This window comes from Phascolarctos cinereus, unplaced genomic scaffold (assembly GCF_003287225.1).
Source record: "Phascolarctos cinereus isolate Bilbo 61053 unplaced genomic scaffold, phaCin_HiC Scaffold_2;HRSCAF=192, whole genome shotgun sequence".
Lineage (NCBI taxonomy): Eukaryota > Metazoa > Chordata > Mammalia > Diprotodontia > Phascolarctidae > Phascolarctos > Phascolarctos cinereus.
Window position 1 is genome coordinate 332,598,863 of NW_027555625.1, and position 18,889 is coordinate 332,617,751.

The 18,889-nt window shown below is 38.4% G+C and overlaps 1 protein-coding gene across 2 annotated transcripts in view; it reads right to left on the minus strand.

The window, feature by feature from the left end:
* FAF2 (Fas associated factor family member 2) overlaps positions 1-18,889 on the minus strand; it is a 96,795-nt gene that overhangs the window by 29,572 nt on the left and 48,334 nt on the right. For both annotated transcript variants that reach the window (XM_020998650.2, XM_020998649.2), the window contains exons 4-9: positions 11,818-11,894; positions 9,375-9,513; positions 7,177-7,262; positions 6,987-7,078; positions 2,946-3,123; positions 1,978-2,149 (exon numbers count right to left, since the gene is read on the minus strand). In XM_020998650.2, coding sequence (XP_020854309.1) covers positions 1,978-2,149; positions 2,946-3,123; positions 6,987-7,078; positions 7,177-7,262; positions 9,375-9,513; positions 11,818-11,894 — 744 coding nt within the window. The remainder of the gene's footprint in view (positions 1-1,977; positions 2,150-2,945; positions 3,124-6,986; positions 7,079-7,176; positions 7,263-9,374; positions 9,514-11,817; positions 11,895-18,889) is intronic.

Here is an 18,889-nt window from a genome sequence, read left to right on the forward strand (position 1 = left end):
GAGTTTCACTTTTCTCTTTCTATACTTACTTCACTTGGTGATCTCATCAGTTCCCATGGATTTAATCACTATACTGATAATTTGCAAATCTACCATCCTCCTAGTCCCTCCCTTAGGCTAAAATTTAGGAGTTATCCTAGATTCTTCATTATTTCTCACCCCTCTATAATCAAGCTGTTGCCAAAGCCAGCAGATTTCACCTTTGCCACATCTCATATACACTCCCTTCTTTCCTCTAAAGATGATGCCATCATTCTAGTACAGGACCTCATCACCTTACGCCTTAAGTATTGTAAAAGCAAAATGCTCTTCCTCCTCTGCTTCAACTACTTGACCTTCCTGGCTTCCTTTAAGACCCAACTAAAATCATATCTTTTACTGGAAGCCTTTCCCAATTCCTTCCAATTCTGGTGGCTTCCCTCTGTTAATTATTTCCTATTTATTCTGTATATAGCTTCCTTTGTATATATTTGTTTGCATGTTGTATCTGTCATTAGATTGTAAGCTCCTTCAGGCACGGATTGTCTTTTGCCCCTTTTGGAATCCCCAGCATTTAGCACAGTGCCTGGTATATAGCAGGCACTTAATAAATGTTTACTGACTGCTGATTGGAATATTATTGTGCTTTAAGACATGATGAAGGGGATGGTTTCAGAAAAATCCAGGAAGACTTATATGAACTTATATACAAAGAGAAGTGAGAAGAACCAGGAGAACAATTTATGCAGTAACAGCCCCATTTTAACTCTGATCTAGACAATGACCAACCACAATTCCAAAGAACTCATGTTATCCCCCTGCAGCTGTAAGACTTAGAGTGGCAACTGAAGTACATATTCTTCTCTCTTTTTTTTAAATTTTTGTTTGAACATGGGTAATGTGGGAATTTGTTTTGCATAAGTACACATATTTGCAATGAGCTGTGTGTTTCTGGTCTTTGGAGTAAAAAGAGGACAGATATGGGATTTTATTTTCAACTTGGAGTTGAAAATAAAACTGAATTAAGAAAGAAGGAAGGAAGGAAAAAAGAAAGAAAGGAAGAAAGAAAAATAAAGATTGTTTGGGTCAGAGAAAATTCTAATTAGCAATGGAACTTTTGTGAGTCTGAGCTTCTCCCCAAGCATGAATTCTTGTTTACTGATAAACTGTCTCTGAGAAACCTTGGCTAAAACAGAGAGTATGGAGTTTTTCTTCCTGTTTCTTCACTGTTAATAAACAGAAAGCAAAGGACTTGAGACATAAGAGAAAGAAATCAGAGTACATGAACATAGCCTAGCTGTCTATGCTTAGTTCCTAGGACTTTAAAAACAGTTACCATTTCTTGCCTTATTGTGGAGTTTACTGAGTAGATGAGTGACATGGTTAGACCTCTGGTTTAGGAAAATCACTTTAGGCGCTGAATAGAGGATGGAATGGAGCAGAGAATGAATTAAGGAAGGCAGACCCACCAGATTTGAGGTGATGAGAGAAGGGGGCGTACCTGAAAAACTTCGCAAAGGTGAAATCAACAGGCCTTAGCAACAGCTTAAATATGGGGAGAGAGGTAGTGAGAAATCCAGGATGACTCCTAAGTTGTGAGTCTGAGGAACTCAGAGGATGGTATTGCTCCCTACAACAATAGGGAATGTAGGAGAGGGAGGTATAGAAGAAAATATAATGAGTTCTGTTTTGAACATATTGAATTTAAGATGTTTACTAGATATCCAAGTAGTTTGAGTACTGGCAGGCACTATATCAAGTGTGTTAAGCTTCACAGGCCCAGAGACTTGTGTTGGTCAGAAGACAACAAAACTATCTAAGTGAGGACAAGCTTATCACTAAAGGATCTGCCTCTGGAAGATTAATTTTTTCAGCCACAGCAACCGCTGAAACCAACTAAAATGTAAAGAAAATACCAAAACTGATACAAAGTTTTTGATGTGTTATATACACTGTGCTATATATAGTGTTAGAAACAAGGGCACAAAAGTTCCTTACCCGTCGACGTCTCTCTTCTGCCATTTTCTGTTGCTGTACCTCTTCCTCCTTTTGTCGCTTCCGCTCACGCTCCTCTTGCTTTTTCCGTTCTTTCTCCTGATCAGCTCGGAGGGAGGCCAAGTAGGCTTCATCTTGTTGCTGCCTGAGCACCTGGGTCTGGTTTCTCTCTTCCCTGCAGATATGCCAAAAGGCATTCAATCAATTGAAGCACAAGTACTCCATCAGTGCCTCCTACAGGCTAAGTGTTGAGGATATGAGCAAAAACAATCAAGCAATCTCAGCTTCCAAGGAGTTTGCATTTTAATAAGGAGCCAACAAGTGTAAGAGAGAGTGAGTGTGTGTGTGTGTGTCTGTGTGTGCGTGTATGTGTGATACACGTGCATATAGAGCATAAATGTAAAGTGAGTCAACAGAAAATAGTTGAGCAGAAGGTGATTTGAGAAGCAGAGCAATAGTGGCTGGTGAGGGGACAAGACCAAGGTATACAAGATGTTTGAGCTGCATCTAAGGAAGTGAGGGGTGCTGTGAGGTGCGAGGTGAGGAGAAATCTACATTCTAGGTATAGGGGACAAAAGAAGAGTAATGCTGAAAAGAATATCTTTTTAAAATATTAAAAAAAAATTTCATGTCACCACGTGAATCATGAAAACTGAATATTGCCAAACACCAATCAACAGATTTTTTTACATGCCTCTTATGCCAAGCACTGTGCAAGGAACTGGGAATATAAAGACAAAAAGGAAATAGTTCCTATAGGGAAAAATAACATATATAGCATGTTTATATGTAAATATGCACAAAAGAGACAAAATATGAATTGCTCAGTATTAATCAATGTAGAGAAAGCAGCAGGATCTTTAACAGTACTCAAGTACTTCAACAGTAAACAAGTAGCCAACATTTGCCATACATTTATGTGGCCCAAAAGGATTCCTATAATAGCTGGCCCAAGTGGGGTTAGCTAGTACCTCTCCAAGCGTTCAGAAACCAGGTATGTCTGGTTTGCATCCATGATGAATGTCAGTTGGTTAATGAGATCATCAGGTTGAATGAGACCTTCTAACCGACCAACCACAGTCATTCTCCGATCTTTCAACATGATCATAGCTAGGAATGGATATGTATTCTCTCGCAAAGCTTGGGACACTAGAGGAGACCAAAGAGAACAGGATACAATTTTCAAAGCACTGTCACAAGTATCGTCATTTAATCCTCACAACACTGTGAGACAGGTGGGGTGGAATTTATTTTATAGATGAGAAAACTGAGGCTCAGACAACTTTAGTCACTTGCTCAAAGTCACATGGCTACTGGAGCTGAAGCTAGAACTTGGGTGTTACCAGGACCACTTTGAAATAAACAAGCCAGCAAATAATTAACTTTGAAGTACAGCATTCCACTCAAGCTCTTAAATGAACTTAGCTCCCATAACTACAACTTAAAGCAGAATCTTGGTGAAACCTCTTTCCTTAGTTCTCCCTTAAGAGTAGTGATGACATCACTGTTTAATTAATGAAGGTGATTTCTGCTCCATTAAGAAAGGAGTCTAACAGATTACAAAGCAACAGTTTCTCTTTCATGGAGATCCTGATAAGACAGTATCCCAAGGCAGGGATCTAGATACATGTAAATATTTAAACTTCAGAACCAAGCAAACTAATTGGCTAGAAGAGCAATATTCAGGCTTTAGGTTCTGTTTAATGACTGAAAGAGCTTTAATAAAAAAGAAAAATACCATAAAATGCCTCCAAAGATCATCTTCATAAATATTTCATTATAAGAAATAAGACTCTGAATAATAATTCTATTTCCACATCATGGCTGATAGCCCCATGATAGTACTCTGGTAACTCAATTACAACAAGCCCTTTACAACAACCAAGTCTACAGAACAAAGGATCTCTCTCATTACTCACTAGAAACACTATTAATATTCTCACACCTCAGTGATTTTGAATTTGAGATATTCCTAGCATTTTATTCTCACGACAATCATGGGAGCTAAGTGGGAAAGGTACCATGCCCTATTTGATAGATGAGACACCTAAGGCACAAGAAGTTTGGGTGAACTTCTTAAAGTCACATAGACAGCAAATGGCAGAACCAGCACTAGAGCCCAGGTCTCCAGACTTCTACACCTATATGCTTTCTACATGACAACACTGTGGCTGATCATGTGCTTTGACCTGGCAGCACCACTCAAACTATCTGACTGCTGCATCACTAACAATGGACCATAGGTACCTCCTTGTCAGCTTGCACCCACTCTTCTATCTCCATTTGCACTAAATTTGTTCATAGGGTATGAAGAACATAAGCGCTCCTTAATGTTTGGTGTTGAACGGAATTCCAGGTACAGGCAACATCACAAACTGCATCACTGATTCAACCTATGGGACAAGTTGGTCAGTATTTGAATTGTTATTTACATTTTCTGGAATAGCGATTTCTTCAACGTTGAGAACTCTAGATGAGGAAACTACCTCTACTAATACAGATCAGCACCTTCCTTGCAACTTAAAGTCTTCCATAACTGCCTAGACCACTGAGAGGTTAACTAATTTGCCCAGGATTACTCAGCCACTATATGTGAAAGGTGGGATTTGAACCCAGGTCTTCCTGACTCCAAAATTAGCTCTCTATCCACTATGCAACTCTGTTTTTTTGAAATGTAATTACAGAAGAGATTTCATGAGAAAGTTGATCCACTGTGGTAACACACTCTACTTTTTATCTCTTTATAACTATATAGTATCAGCAAAACAGTTCAATGTTCTCATGAAATCTTTTCTGTAATAATATCTTATACTGAACCCCTGGCCCAGAGGTTGAATCAATGAAACAACAATGCAGGAAAAAATATCATTAAAAATTCTATTAAGAAACTAATTCTGCTTGCTCAGGGTAATCACCACCACTGTTTAGCAATGGAGCAGTTTTGCTTTCACTGGGCATTACTATAATTCCAAAACAATCTCTCAGTGACAATAAGCACAGTACCTTGCATATAGCAGGCGCTTAATAAATGGCTACTGGATAAAAGAATCAGTCAGGAAAAAAATTTATTACGTCTATCCATTCATTTTAACTTGTAGTATTAACAACAGATAAAGGTGTAACACCTCTGAAATCTATAGGAAAACAAAATTTTTCAACTGCCAAATATTTTATTTCATGGGAGCCTGTAGGATCAGCACCTTTAAGAACATTCAATCTGTCATTATTCTGTTTAAACAAAGAGGAAAAAATTTCCTTGTCACCAGTCTGAGCAGAAATTAGCAAACATTATCCAAACTGACCTGTCTTACTAGTAGAAAAACCGTACTGAATATCAAGTACCATGAAAAAGTCATAAAATTATTCTATAGCACCATGATTTGATGCCTGCATAACAATAAACTTTCTAATATTGTCTTAGTTTGAAATGCCAAAAGCACAACTTCTGAAAATATATCCAGTGTAGTCAACTCTACTTACTTACACAAAACTACGTATTTTTGATGAATATCACGGCAGAGTTAAGAGTACTCACAAAACTATTTCCTGAGAACCACTCATATAGAACATGGTCTGGGTCTTCTAATTTGGGTAGGTGAATCATATGGCATTTTAGGAGAGCCAGAAAGAATTTCAACAGCTGTCTTTTCTTAAGTCCCGGGATATCACAGAGGGTAGATGAACTAATACTATACTGATACATCAACATTAACAGTGCTTCCCCTTGTCAAATCATACAGTGGTACACATTTTCTCTTTAAGATTATTTTAATCTTCCCGTATTTTTATTGGGGAAAAGAAGGCTGGAATTTATATTGAAGAATGGCTTGATGCCTCAAACTCTGTTGCTGCTGCTTCTGTCAGTCAGTATAAGGTATGGTGCTATGTAGTATGATCGCTCTTTGTCACTGCAGAGATCTGTCATGCCTTCCAATAACTGCAATGAAGTACAGGTAGCTGGCTATTCCTTCCACAGAAACACTAGTGCTGTCCCATGTTTTCAAGGATTATGGCAACGAGGAACAGGTGGTTGTCTGTCATTCCAGATAACAGTTATTCTATCTTCTGTTTCTCCCCTGCTAACTCTTTTCTCCTTGCATTTTATCAGAGCATCCTTTGATTTTCACTGTTCCTTTCCTTCTCCTTTCTGCTTTTTAAATTTGCTTTTCTATATTCTGTTACTTTTCCCATACTTCTCAAGTTTTCTATGAACACCAAAAGCTAATCACTGTACTCTTCTACACTGACTAGGTAACCAACCAACTACAGAATGTTGGATGCAATCTCTGGCTACTCCCAGTTGTAATTTTTGTTGTTGGTTTCTCAGGGGCCGCTTTGTCCCTAAAGAAGTGTAACAGTTCTTGAATCCCCAAGATTTTATTATAATAAGAATTTTATCTGTAGTCATTCATTTGGTTTAAAAGGAAAAAAAATTTATGGATTGATTTAGTGACATGGTTTTCTACTCTTAGAGATTCAGCCTTATTCTCCTAGGCCTTATGAAGCCACAACATAGCCAATGTACATAGGATTTGTTAAGTAATTAAGAAACCAGAACTAAGGGATTAGAAGATAAGAAAACTAGACTATCAAGAGCATGTTAAATGCACTGTTGGTAAACCATGTTCATAGGAAGTACCCGAAAAATAGCTTAATTTTTCTTCAGCTCTTCAAACCCTAAGATGAGTTCTAAGAAGATCTCAAACTAAGAGTCCCTGTTGTAAGTATCCCTAATGAATATGACCCCTCAAGGTATTCAGAGTACTTTAAAACATAATATATTGTTAAGAGTAGCTAGTGAAGAAACATCTTCCACGATACTTCACTAAGACTAAGGACAGGCTGATAACTATAATTTTATGCTGGGGAAACAAAACAAAAAAGGCTACACCAATAACGAAGAGGGATTTGTGACATTACTTCCCCTTCACTATCTATTCATGATAATACCAAAGGAAGATATTTGTTAAGTTCCATGAAGCAAATGAGACAAAGCAAGAGGCACAACTTACCCCTGTATCCCTCAGGTTTGTTTGTGGAACACGCCCAAAAGAGCATCCTATTGTTTATAAGGGAAACGACATCAGGTGAACAAAGAGTATTGCTGTTGGGAGGGAAGACACAAATATGAGAATAACACATTGACTAAAAACATAAGCTAAGGGAACAGAAAATAGGCGAGAAAGAAATCTGTTTACTTACCGACAAAAATCATCAGAATCTTGATGATCATCACCATGAAGATAGACCAATAGAAATCGAAGTTCTCGCTTGGCATCATTTAGTGCCTTTGTGAAACAGAGAACAACAACTAACTACACATGGCACAGTACATGTATCCTTAACAAAGTTTATAGGAAATATGAATAAAGGACTAAAACTAGGGAATTAAAAAAAAACCAAAACACCTAGAATAGGTGATTTACTTTCATATCTCTTTAAAAATCCCTACTAAATACACACTTCTACTTCTTATGCTTTGCTGCTTCTTGAATTAATTTTTAACATTCCTCAATGAAAAAAGCCACTAAAATTTTTTAAATTGCACCAACAACACAAAAGTAAAGAGAAGCTAATAGAGTTCTCAAAAAGTGCAGTCAATAAACACCTACTATGTGCCAAGCACTGTGCTAAATACTAGGGATACAAAGAAAGGCAAAAACATTCCTTGTCCTCTTGAAGTCCCTATTCTAATTCAGAGAATGGGGGTGGGAGTGGGGAGGGGAGATGGGTGAGGAAAGACAACAAACAACTGTGTACAAACAAGATTATATATATATATGCACTAGACAGATAGATACAAATGGTAAGTACTGTACTGTATTCTACCTCTGTCCCATTCTTGCAAACAAAACAAAGCTATTAAATGCACAACCGATGCAGCTCCCCCAGTGAGGGCATACTCTGGGATACACTGAAGGTATTAAGTAGCAGAGACTGTCAGTTACTTGAGGGCAGGGACCATGTTAGACTTCTTTGTAACTCTTACAGTTCCCAAAAAAGTTCCAGGGAAATAAATGGTAGGTAGGCACTTAAATACTTGTTAAATACTATAAAGAGAAGAAGTAGAAAGCACCATCAAGAATGAAAATGGCAGCAGCAAGCAGTGAAAGTGTAAGAGAAATGTGAAGCATGAGAAGAAAAGTGAAAAAGAAGATATTTTCCCTCTCCAGATATCCAGGCTATAGGAATCATGAACCAACCAGCAACCTTTTCTCCTCCCAGGGTGGTGGTTCTCTACTCCTTTCCAGATGTGCCAGGAATATGACCTTACTTAGCTTGATTTAAAGTTGGAAGAAACATTAAAGAACATCTACTTCAGCTACTTCATCTGACAGATGAGGGAACTGAGGCCCATTCTGGCGAAGAAACTTTTCTATGGTCAGAAAGCTATTAAGTAGAAGCAGTGAGATTTGAACTCTGATCTTCTGACCAAATCTAAAGATCTACTATAGTAATAAATCAGCAAGCATTTGTTGAGTGCACAGTATAAGCCAAGCACTGGAGATACAAACACCAGAGAGAGAGAGAAAGGGAGGAGAGGGAGAGGGAGAGGCCAGTTCAAAGCAAGACAAGTGATCAAATGCCACGTGCAAGGAACAGAGAGAAGGCCAATATGGCTGGACTAAAGAGTATGGGAAAGCTGGAAAGAAAGATTGAGACTGGGACCAGGCTGTAAAGAAACTTTAAAAGTCAAAGAGTTTATGTTTTATCCTAGAGGCAGTAGGGAATCATTGAAGTTTTCTGAGCAGGGGAATGATATGATCAAATCTGTGCTTAAGGAAAATCACTTTGGCAGCTATGCTGGAAGATGAATTATAGATTAGAGTGGGAAGAGGCAGGGAGATCAATAAGGAGTATTTCGCAACTGTCCAGGCAGGAGTTAATGAAGACCTGAACTAAAAAGCACTGGCTGTCTGAGTCCGAAAGATGCTAGATATGTCCTACAAGCAGAAAATGGCAAGATCTGGATGTGTGACAAAGGACAGTAAGGTACAAGATTGGGGAAAGGGGGAGGGCAGAGGTTAGGGAAGAATAACTGACTTTGTGTCTCTGCCCCCGTGCTCACACTACCCTGATTTATATTAAGGTTAATTCTTGAGTTATTTCAAAGCATAAAGATGCCAAGATATTTACCTAGACAGAATTCTGTCACATATTTACAATGATTACTAATGGCGGTAACCAGTTTTTCTTGCTGAGGAACCCAGATTTCTTAAATATTCACATAACTAATTAATGGATGCCTGGAGTATGTGATCTAAGTCATACTCAAATTGAACTGTAAATTTTGCACTGAAGAAGCACTTAAGAAAAAATAAAAGGGAAAGCTCTTCAGTTTTCCTCCAAGAAGGGATTCACATCAATAAAGTAGCTTTTGTATTGTCTCTACCACTGACCTGGCTGTATGTTCCCTGGTAGAAGACAGGATGTGTCCTCCCATATTTCTCTTCAAATATGTGCATAAATGAAACGATGTCCCCAACAGGGTCAGTTACCCGACTTCGAGGGTCAGGACGTATAAAACGAAGCGCAAACCTAGGGAAGAAGGACATATGTCACATGGATCCAATTTACTTAACTGTGTATGATATAGTCAGCTTAAGCAAAAGACATTATCAACCAGTTCACACAGAGTCATTCAATAGCACCTAGAAACATCACATCTGCCTGCTGGTAAGTGGAAATTTCCCTGTTCCTACAAAGAAGCAAATTAGGATCACAAATTCTAACACTAGTCTGATTAGACCCTATGTGCTTTTGCATAGAAAAATCAGAATCCCAGGGGTGAACATACTGTAAGAATAAGACAGTTTACAAGAACTGGTAAGAAAAAGGAAGAAGAGAGGCAGCTAGATGGCGCAGTGGATAGAGCACTGGCCCTGGAGTCAGGAGGACCCGAGTTCAAATCCAGTCTTAGACACATGTTACTCACTAGCTGTGTGACCCTGGGCAAGTCACTTAACCCTGACCGCCTCACCAGAAAAAAGAAGAAGAAGAAGAAGAGACAATCAGATAAAGCAGTGCTGGACTGGGAGAACAAAATATGCTCATTTTTGTTTACTCCACTCTTTTCCCAGTACTTCCTTTTCTTCTCATTTGTAAAAGCGTTCAGTGTATACACACGTACAGTATATATGCATGAAAGTGTTACATATTATCCAATCCAGTCAAATGATTGATTTAAATTTCAAACCAGTATCAACTTTCAATTGTGGTTTCAATTACTCCTTAATTTTACTCCTTTAAGGAGAAGAAAAATTGTCTTTGACAGCACACAGGGAAGAGGAAATAACAAGAGGAACAACTACTCACATCTAAGTAGCACTTTTAAAGTTTCCTTACAACAATCCCAGGAAGTAGTCAGTGTGAGTTTATCATCTCTACTTTAGAGCAGAAGCAACCTAGGCTAAGAAAGGTGAAGTCATCTACCCAAGGCCATATAGCTGGTGAGTTGCAGAGTTAAAACTCAGACCCTGTCATCTGACTCTGAATCCAGGTTGCTTTCTATTGAACCACACTGTTTTGTTGGCAGTTCCTTTTTAAAGGATTAGACTCTATAAGGTATGTGTGCCTACAACTTTTTTTTAAACTTCAGTAGACCCTCTATATCAAAAGCTGAGATGTCAATGAGACAGGGATAGAGTGTGTCACATAAAATCCAAAAATTGTTCGGATAATCAATAATATTAAAATTGGTAACACTCATCATGCAAGTTTCTTCAGAGCAAAACGTTTAAGAATGATAAAACTTTCCTAAAAATGGAAATAATTAACAGTCTTCTTGATCACTTGTCAAAGAGGCTGTAAAAACAATTCCTGCTTAGTGATGGGTTAGCAGAGCCCCTTCCACCTCAGAATCTATGACAAATAGGTAAACTCACACTAGTTTTCAATAAATTACAAAGTGATAGGATCTGCTGACTTCCTGGTGAGAAAAAAAATTACCCAAAACAAGGATGTAAGCTAGCAAGTTTGCAAACATTATTGCCAAGGGAGATAGCATGAAGCCAAAAAGCAAATCTATGAGGAATCAAGATGACAAGGCTCTAGCCTTGACATAGCCCCCAATCACCCTGTGTGACCTTGAACAAGGAAATTCCCCTCTTGTGGCATCAGTATCCTCAACTATAAAATCAGGAGCCAAATGACCTGGCATTTCCTGGTCAAAGGCCCCTTCCAGCTTAGACAATCTGTGTGCTGTGATACCTTCAACCTCAGGTGGTCACCTTCAGCTTCCTTCATTGAGAAAGCTTATTTGCTCTGCACTCAGTTCAGGTACTACCTGCACTTCTAGTTTCTCTTTAAAGCTGTGTCTTTATGACATGACTGAGGGTATGGGCAAGAGCCATTAGAAGTAGCTCAGGCAGTATAGTGGTCTAGGAGGAGCACAACAGAACATCATCTGAGCTAGGTGAATATAGTTAGATGAGCTGTTGGAGAAGTTTGGGGGTAAGAGGAGAAGAACTAGGAAAAGGTACAAAAACAGAGGGTCAGAGAAACTGAAGAATATAAAAAAAGGCTAGGTGGAATAAGAGTGATTTAGGTAATTGAGGGAAATGGAGAGACGCAGATAAAGCTAGTGGTTCTTTAAAAACTATATGTAAAAATCAATTTAAACAACTTCTCTAGTAATATATAACAATCACACACATGCACCATAAAATATTTTTGCATACTATTAAGACTGACTGAATAAAGCAATGAATTATATGACACTAAAAATGCAAAACTCTATAGTCCACATTGATTATGTACAATCAGTATACATATTAAATATAACTTATTTGTAGAAATCTCAGATTTTACCATGGTATCAACATGTAAATACAAAATACTCACCTAAATATATCAAGTATTGTGTAATAGGTAAATCGGAATGGAAGCATAATCAAGTAATAACCCCATCCCAGCAATCCCTGAAATGAAAAAATTTTTAAAGAATAAAAATACACTGAATTTTTAAAAAATCAACTTTACAAGTATAAGATGGAGGAGGTATGACTAGAGAGTAGATTATTTGAAAAAGATTTAGGGGTTTCAATGGACTGAACAAGAGCTAAATATGAATCAACAGGACAAATAATTTGTTTTATACCATATTTGTGAAAGACATAGCATAGCAGAAGGCTGGCTTTGGAGTTAGGAAAGACAGATTCAAATGCATCATGCATCCTGGTCGTGTGATCCTAGCTAGAAGCCATTTAACTTTTCAATGCCCCAGCAAACTCTTAAGACTAAGTTGTATAATACTTACAGATCTCCACTGGTAGAGTTTCCTTACAGATAGTTCCCTACACCAACGAAATCACAAAGCTGGACCAAAACCTCCTATATTTATACATAGGTTTTAAGTTCCTTGAGAACTAGAACTCTTTTGTTTCTGCTTTTGTACTGGCAATCAGAAGTGAATGCAATTTTAGGCTGTTACTAAAAGCAGCAGTGTCCAAAGTAAAAGTAACACAATATTCTGCTAGATTCTGCCCTGGTCAGAACACATCTGGAAGAGTGTGCTCAGTTCTGGACACCACATTTTAGAAAGAACTTTAATACATCAGAGAGCATCTTGACAAAGGTGACCAGGATGGGGAAGAGCCTTAAAATCACGTCACATAAAAATCATTTGCAGAAAGTGAAGATGTCTAACCTTGAAAAGAGAAGATTTACTCTAATATTCTAACATAGGAAGGTCAAATAGCTGCCTTCAAGTGTGATGTCATGTAGAAGACGGATTGGGTTGGTCCTGGTTGGCTCCTGGTAAGAGAACTAGGAGAGACAGAGGCTTATTATACAGAAAAACTTCCAAATCCTTAGAGTAGAATGGTCTGCCTTGAGACACAGTGCCGTCTCCTGTGCTAAGCAAAGGCTAGATGATCACTTGTTGAATATGTTGTAGACAGGTTTACTACTTAGTTACAAATTGGACTAGATCACCTGATAAGGAGTCTTCTAATTCTATGATTCTGGGGGACCATCTCCTAACCTTCAGAACAAAAGTGTTGACTCAATACAGTATTTCCACTCCTTGTTCTTTCACATTATTTCTAACTTTTAGCCACACTGATCCCTGTATTCTCCCTGCTCAATAAAAGTCCATTGTTGCCGTCCTCTAGTATTCTTCCCCTTGAATGTGATTTCCTGTTCTTGTCTGTCTTTTCCTTTATCTATGTGTTCTAATTCAAAAGCAATACAGTATATTGGGAATGGTGCTAATCCTGGAATCAAGAGACCCAGATTTGTCCAGAAAGAGACACAGCAGCCAAAATAATTTAATGCAATGAACAGAGCTAGTCTTGGGGTCAAGTAAATCTGAGTTCCATCCCTCTGACTGACAGATATTGACTGTGATCCGAGACAAGTCATTCAACCTCACAGTACCACAGAAAACTCTAAAACTAGAAATCACAAAGCAGGTAGCAATCTTCTTTAGCAGAATTTCCTCAAATTGGAACACTAATGCATTATTGGTGGAGTTGTGAAATGATCCAACCATTTTGGAGAGCAATTTGGAACTATGCCCAAAGGGCTATAAAAATGTGCATACCTTTTGACCCAGCAAATAGCACTTCTAGGGCTCTATCCCAAAGAGATCGTAAAAATGGAAAAAGGGGGGCAGCTAGGTGGCACAGTGGATAGAGCACGAAGGACCTAAGTTCAAATCCGGCCTCAGACCAAACACTTGACACTTACTAGCTGTGTGACCCTTGGCAAGTCACTTAACCCCAACTGACTTTAAAAAGGGGGGGGGGGGAATGACCCACATGTACAAAAATATTTTTAGCAACTCTTTTTGTGGTGGCAAAGAATTGGAAATAGAGAGAATGCCCATCAACTGGAGAACGGCTGAACAAGTTGTGGTATATGAATGGAATGGAATACTGAATAAAGAAGCATCAATCTGATAGACCAAGGCCAGCTGAGCTCATAGCACAAGGAAACACTAATACTGCCATAGTAGTATACCCTGGTGATGATAAGTGGTATCATGTCCCACTAACCCAAATGTTTTTGCGAAATTAAGTGTTTTACAGTGTTTTCCTGCTACACGCTAACTATGGCATGGACTCCAGGTATTCCAGTGGGAAATCCTCAGCAAGGACCGCGTACTGATTCCATCTACGTTGGTGAAAACAACACCCAGATCATGAATTGGTCATACCCATTCAACGTAGAAGTTTGGGACGCCCCTCTATTTCCCCTAATGAGAGTCAATTTAACTAGTTTTAATCTAATTGTAACTGCAGCAAACGGTACCAATATATCCTGTACCCTTACAAGTTGGCCACCTAGTCCATATTTTCCTAAAAGGTTAAGATCTGTAACATATAATTGGACACAAGTAAACTCCACCTACACTGTCTCACTATCACAAGCGGACGACAGAAAATATTTTTATTGTCATAACACCTCCAATGGGCTGTATGAAGAATATCTAAACCAATTAGTATGGGTTGTACCTGTGACTCCGAAACCTCCTGGAATAATTCGTGTCCCTCGCTCATGTACTAACACCTCTATCTTGCAACACAAAATAGTGTTTCATTATAATGTAACTTTTCCCTCTTTAGAAAGTTGTGTCAGGAAAAAAAAGAGCTTGGTATGATACATTACTTGGTGGTGCTATAAGAAATGATGAGCAGGCAGACTTCAGAAAAACCTGGAAAGATTTGTATGGTCTGATGCTGAGTGAAGTGAGCAGAAACAGGAGAACATCACACACAGTAACAGCTACATTGTGCGATGACAACTTTGACAGACTTAGCCCTTCTTAGCAATGCAATGATCTAAGACATCTCATGATGGAAAATGCTATCCACATCCAAAGAAAGAACTATGGAGTTTGAATGCAGATCAAAGCATACTATTTGCTCTTTTTTTTTTCCTTCTGTTTTGTTTCCTCTTTCTTGTGGTTCCTTCTATTGGTTCTAATTCTTCCTTACAACATGACTAACGTGAAAATATTTTTAATAGAAATGTATATGTATAGCCTATATCAGATTGCACGCCATCTTGGGGGGGGAGAAAAATTTAAAACTCAAAAGCTTATGGAAGTGATTGTTAATAAATCAAAATAAATTTAAAAAAAAGAATTTCCTCACTAGGAGTTCTCTTTATTGTTGAAATTACATGTATAGACTTCTCCCTTTAGGGCTTCTCTCTCACCCCTCCTAAATTAAAGCAACTGTAGGCATCCATCAATAGAAGAAGATTTCAGATGAGGTAAGTGGGAATCCTACTGTCCTCTACCCTGGTCAGATGCCACCTAGAATATTGTGTTCAGTTTTATGCATCACATTTTAAGAAAGACATTAACAAACTAGAACATGTCTAGACAACCACGAGGGCAAGATCACTTGAAATTCATCATATGATGAATGGTTGAAGGCACCAAATATGCTTTATACTAGAATAACAGAACCTCAATGTTAGAAGGGATCTGAGAGGTAATCTAGTCCAACCCTTATTTCAAGCATGAATCCTCTTTAGAGTATGCAAATTTATCTGACATCAAGCAGCATGCTCTGGATTAGTCAAAAGACTTTGATTCAAATCCTGATTCTGCTATTTACTACTTTCTTAACATTAGGAAATTCACTTAACTACCAAAACTTCCTCTACAAAATGAGGTGGTTGGATTGTCTTATCTCTACCGTCCCTTTAGTTCTATATCTCACAACAACTCATAACAACCTTCAGTCATGGGAAACTTGTGACCACCTGTGGCAACCCATTACATTTTTGAGAAGGAATGCCAGGAGCAGAACAAAGGTCTGTATACAACATTTGTCCATCTAATGAAGACCTTAAATACTGTCAGTCATGAGGGCTTGCGGAAAATTTTGGCAAAATTTGATTGTCCAGAAAAGATTGTCAGCATTGTATATCAGTTTCATGACAGTATTCTTGCCAGGGTTCTGGATAATGGCCAATGTTCTCGAGCTTTCTCAGTCACCAATGGAGTAAAGCAGGGCTGTATGCCTGCTCCCATACTTTTTAGCATTGTTTTCAGTGATGTTGTTGGATTCCTTCAATGAGGACGAAAACTGCATCACGGTTAACTACCACACTGACAGTAAACTGGTCAATAAGAAAAGACTACAGATCAAGACTAAAGCAGAGGGATAGTCAGTGTACGACTTTGTTCACAGATGACTGTACACTCAATGCAGCCTCTGTGGTGAGGCTGCTATGCAACAAAGTATGGATCAATTCTCTGATACTCATGCTAATTTTGGTCTAACAATTAACAACAAAACAAAAAACAAACCAAAAAAAAACAAACACAAAACAGATTTTCCACCAGCCAGCACCATACCCACCATATGTGTTATATCAAATGGAGACCATCAAATACAACCAGTGGTTACAACAAATGGAGAAATTTTTGAATGCTGTGGATAAGTTCATTTACCTCAGCAACCTACATCCCTGGGATGTACACATAGATGATTAGGTTGATACATGCACTGCCAGAGCTAGCTCACTGTTTGGGAGGTTCCAAAGGAAAGTGTGAGAGAAAAGAGGTATTAGACAACCTACCAAACTAAAGGTCTACAAAGCCACTGTGCTGACCTCACTGTTGTATGCCTATGAAACTTGGACAATATAGCAGTGCCATCCGAGGAAAATGAATGGCTTCTATTTGAACTGTCTTAGGAAGATTCTGAAGATCATGGACGCTGGGGCCCTTTTTCAAGCTGAACTGCCAAGCATTCAAACTCTACTGTAGACTACAGTGCAACTCCGATGGGCTGGCCACGTTTTTTCAAATGCCAAAAGTACATCTGCCTAAAAGACTATTTTTACAGTGAACTCACACAAGATAAATGCTCATATGGAGGTCAGAAGAAGCAATACAAGGAAGCCTCTCTAAAGAACTTTGATTGTGAGACATGGGAAACACTAGCACAGGATCTTCCAGGATGGTATGCCTGCATCAAAAAAGGTGCTATACTCTACAAGCAAAGCAGAATTGCAGTAGCTCAAAAGCAAGGTTTGTGCCCCATCTGTGGTATAGCCTTCTGATCAGCCAGGGTTGGACACAACGTACCTTGACCCCAAAACAGTGATACCATTTTGGTCCTCTTCAAGCACAAAAGACAATAACCAACCAATCTTATCTTGAGCTGAAATGTACTTTTTCTTAATTTCCATTCAATGGTCCTAGTTCTGCCAAATACAACAAGTCTAGACTTGTCTAAGGATCATAAAATTTAGAGCCTCTTAAAGAAACTTTAAGAGACTATTTAGACCACAGGTTCTTATGTTTTGTGTCATGGATATTCTCTGGCTGTCTGGTGAAGCCTATGGATACCTTCTCAGAATGTTTTTAAGTGCATAAAATGAAATATGTAGAATTACAAAAGAAACCAATTACAGTGAAATAGTTATTCAGAATTTTTTTTTAAGTTCACAGTTTTCAGGTTAAGAACTTCTGATCTTGAACAACAAAAGATTGTCTCTCAAATATTTGAAATGCTACCTTGTGATAGTGTTGGGGTGCTTGGGTGCTTATGCTTAGGTGCTTATGTTTGGGTGCTTGTACTCAGACCCCAATTTCTCCCTAGCCTCAGAAACACTGTCCCTTGATAATCATTTAAGCTCTGAGTGAACTAAAAACACCCCTTCCTGTGTCAAGCAAATTTCAGGACCAGATAGAGCTGATCAGTATTCTTCCAGTTTGTTATCACTGGGCCCAGGATGTCTGGGACCAGATACTCTCTTGAATAATGGGATTTTTCTTATCTTGAGTTTCAACTGAGAACTAACCTCTCCTTAACCACTCCCTCATCCCACCCTGATTCACCTAGTTAGCATATTGGGCACATGTTTTATTGTATTTTATCCTATATAAACTGTAACTGTACCTCTCTAAGGTTGCAGGATCCTTTAAGAATACTTGACCGCTGAAAAGCGTAACAATAAATCTTTGCCACCTTGAATTAAAGAATGCTTGAGTCTGTGAATTCCTTCCAGACGCCCTGTCCTGTACTCCGGTCTTTGAGGGGTCACAATCTCTCAACCTCTCAGACCGCAATATTAGGATAAATTTTGTTCTAACTAGGACCAAATACGTAAGAAATTTCAAGACTAACTATAGCTCAGTAAGAGTAAGAACTTCCTGAAAATTATAGCTGCCCAAAAAACAGAATGTACTAGGTAGGGAGTTTCGTGTATTAGGATCATTAGGATCCTTATAACTCTTAAGCTTCTATAATGAATATTAGAATTTTAGAGATGGAAAGGATCTCAGAGGCTGCTAAGACAGACCCAACAAATGAGGATAGAGGCCTTACCTAGAGATTTTTCATGAGTGAAATCCTCTACCTATTTGCAGACCATTCCCGTTTAGGACAGCTCTAATTGTAAGATAAGTTTTTGCTATATTAAGTATCTGCCTCTGCTCCCTCAGGCCAAGGAGAATAAATCTAATTCCTCTTTCACACGGCAGCCTTTGAAATACTTGATTTCCTTTCTTTCATTTGTTTCTTATGTTACATATATAGAATTGTTCAATAAAATTAGTAACATAAGCATTATGATAATTAGAACCTGTAGATAAAATGACAAAGAGTAATGCTGACATGAAGATGTTGTCATCAACTGGTTAATAACTAATGGAGTAATCTAGACCTATTTTTGGTTTGTTATGAAGGTACACAATTCCCATGAAAACCATAGCCCTGTTTCAATACTGCTGTGCTACAAAGAGGCTCTAGGAGTTCCTACTCTGACAACCACAAGTATCAAAAGTTACTACAAGGAAACTCAGTTTTCATATTCAAAGCACTGGCAGATCACGCCAGGAGAGGAAGAAATGGAATTGTAAATTTCATATTCTCTACTAGCCCTTAAGCACCCTAATTTGAATTTGCTCAAGGTCCCTGTCATTGCTTTCCGGTTATTCCCCAAG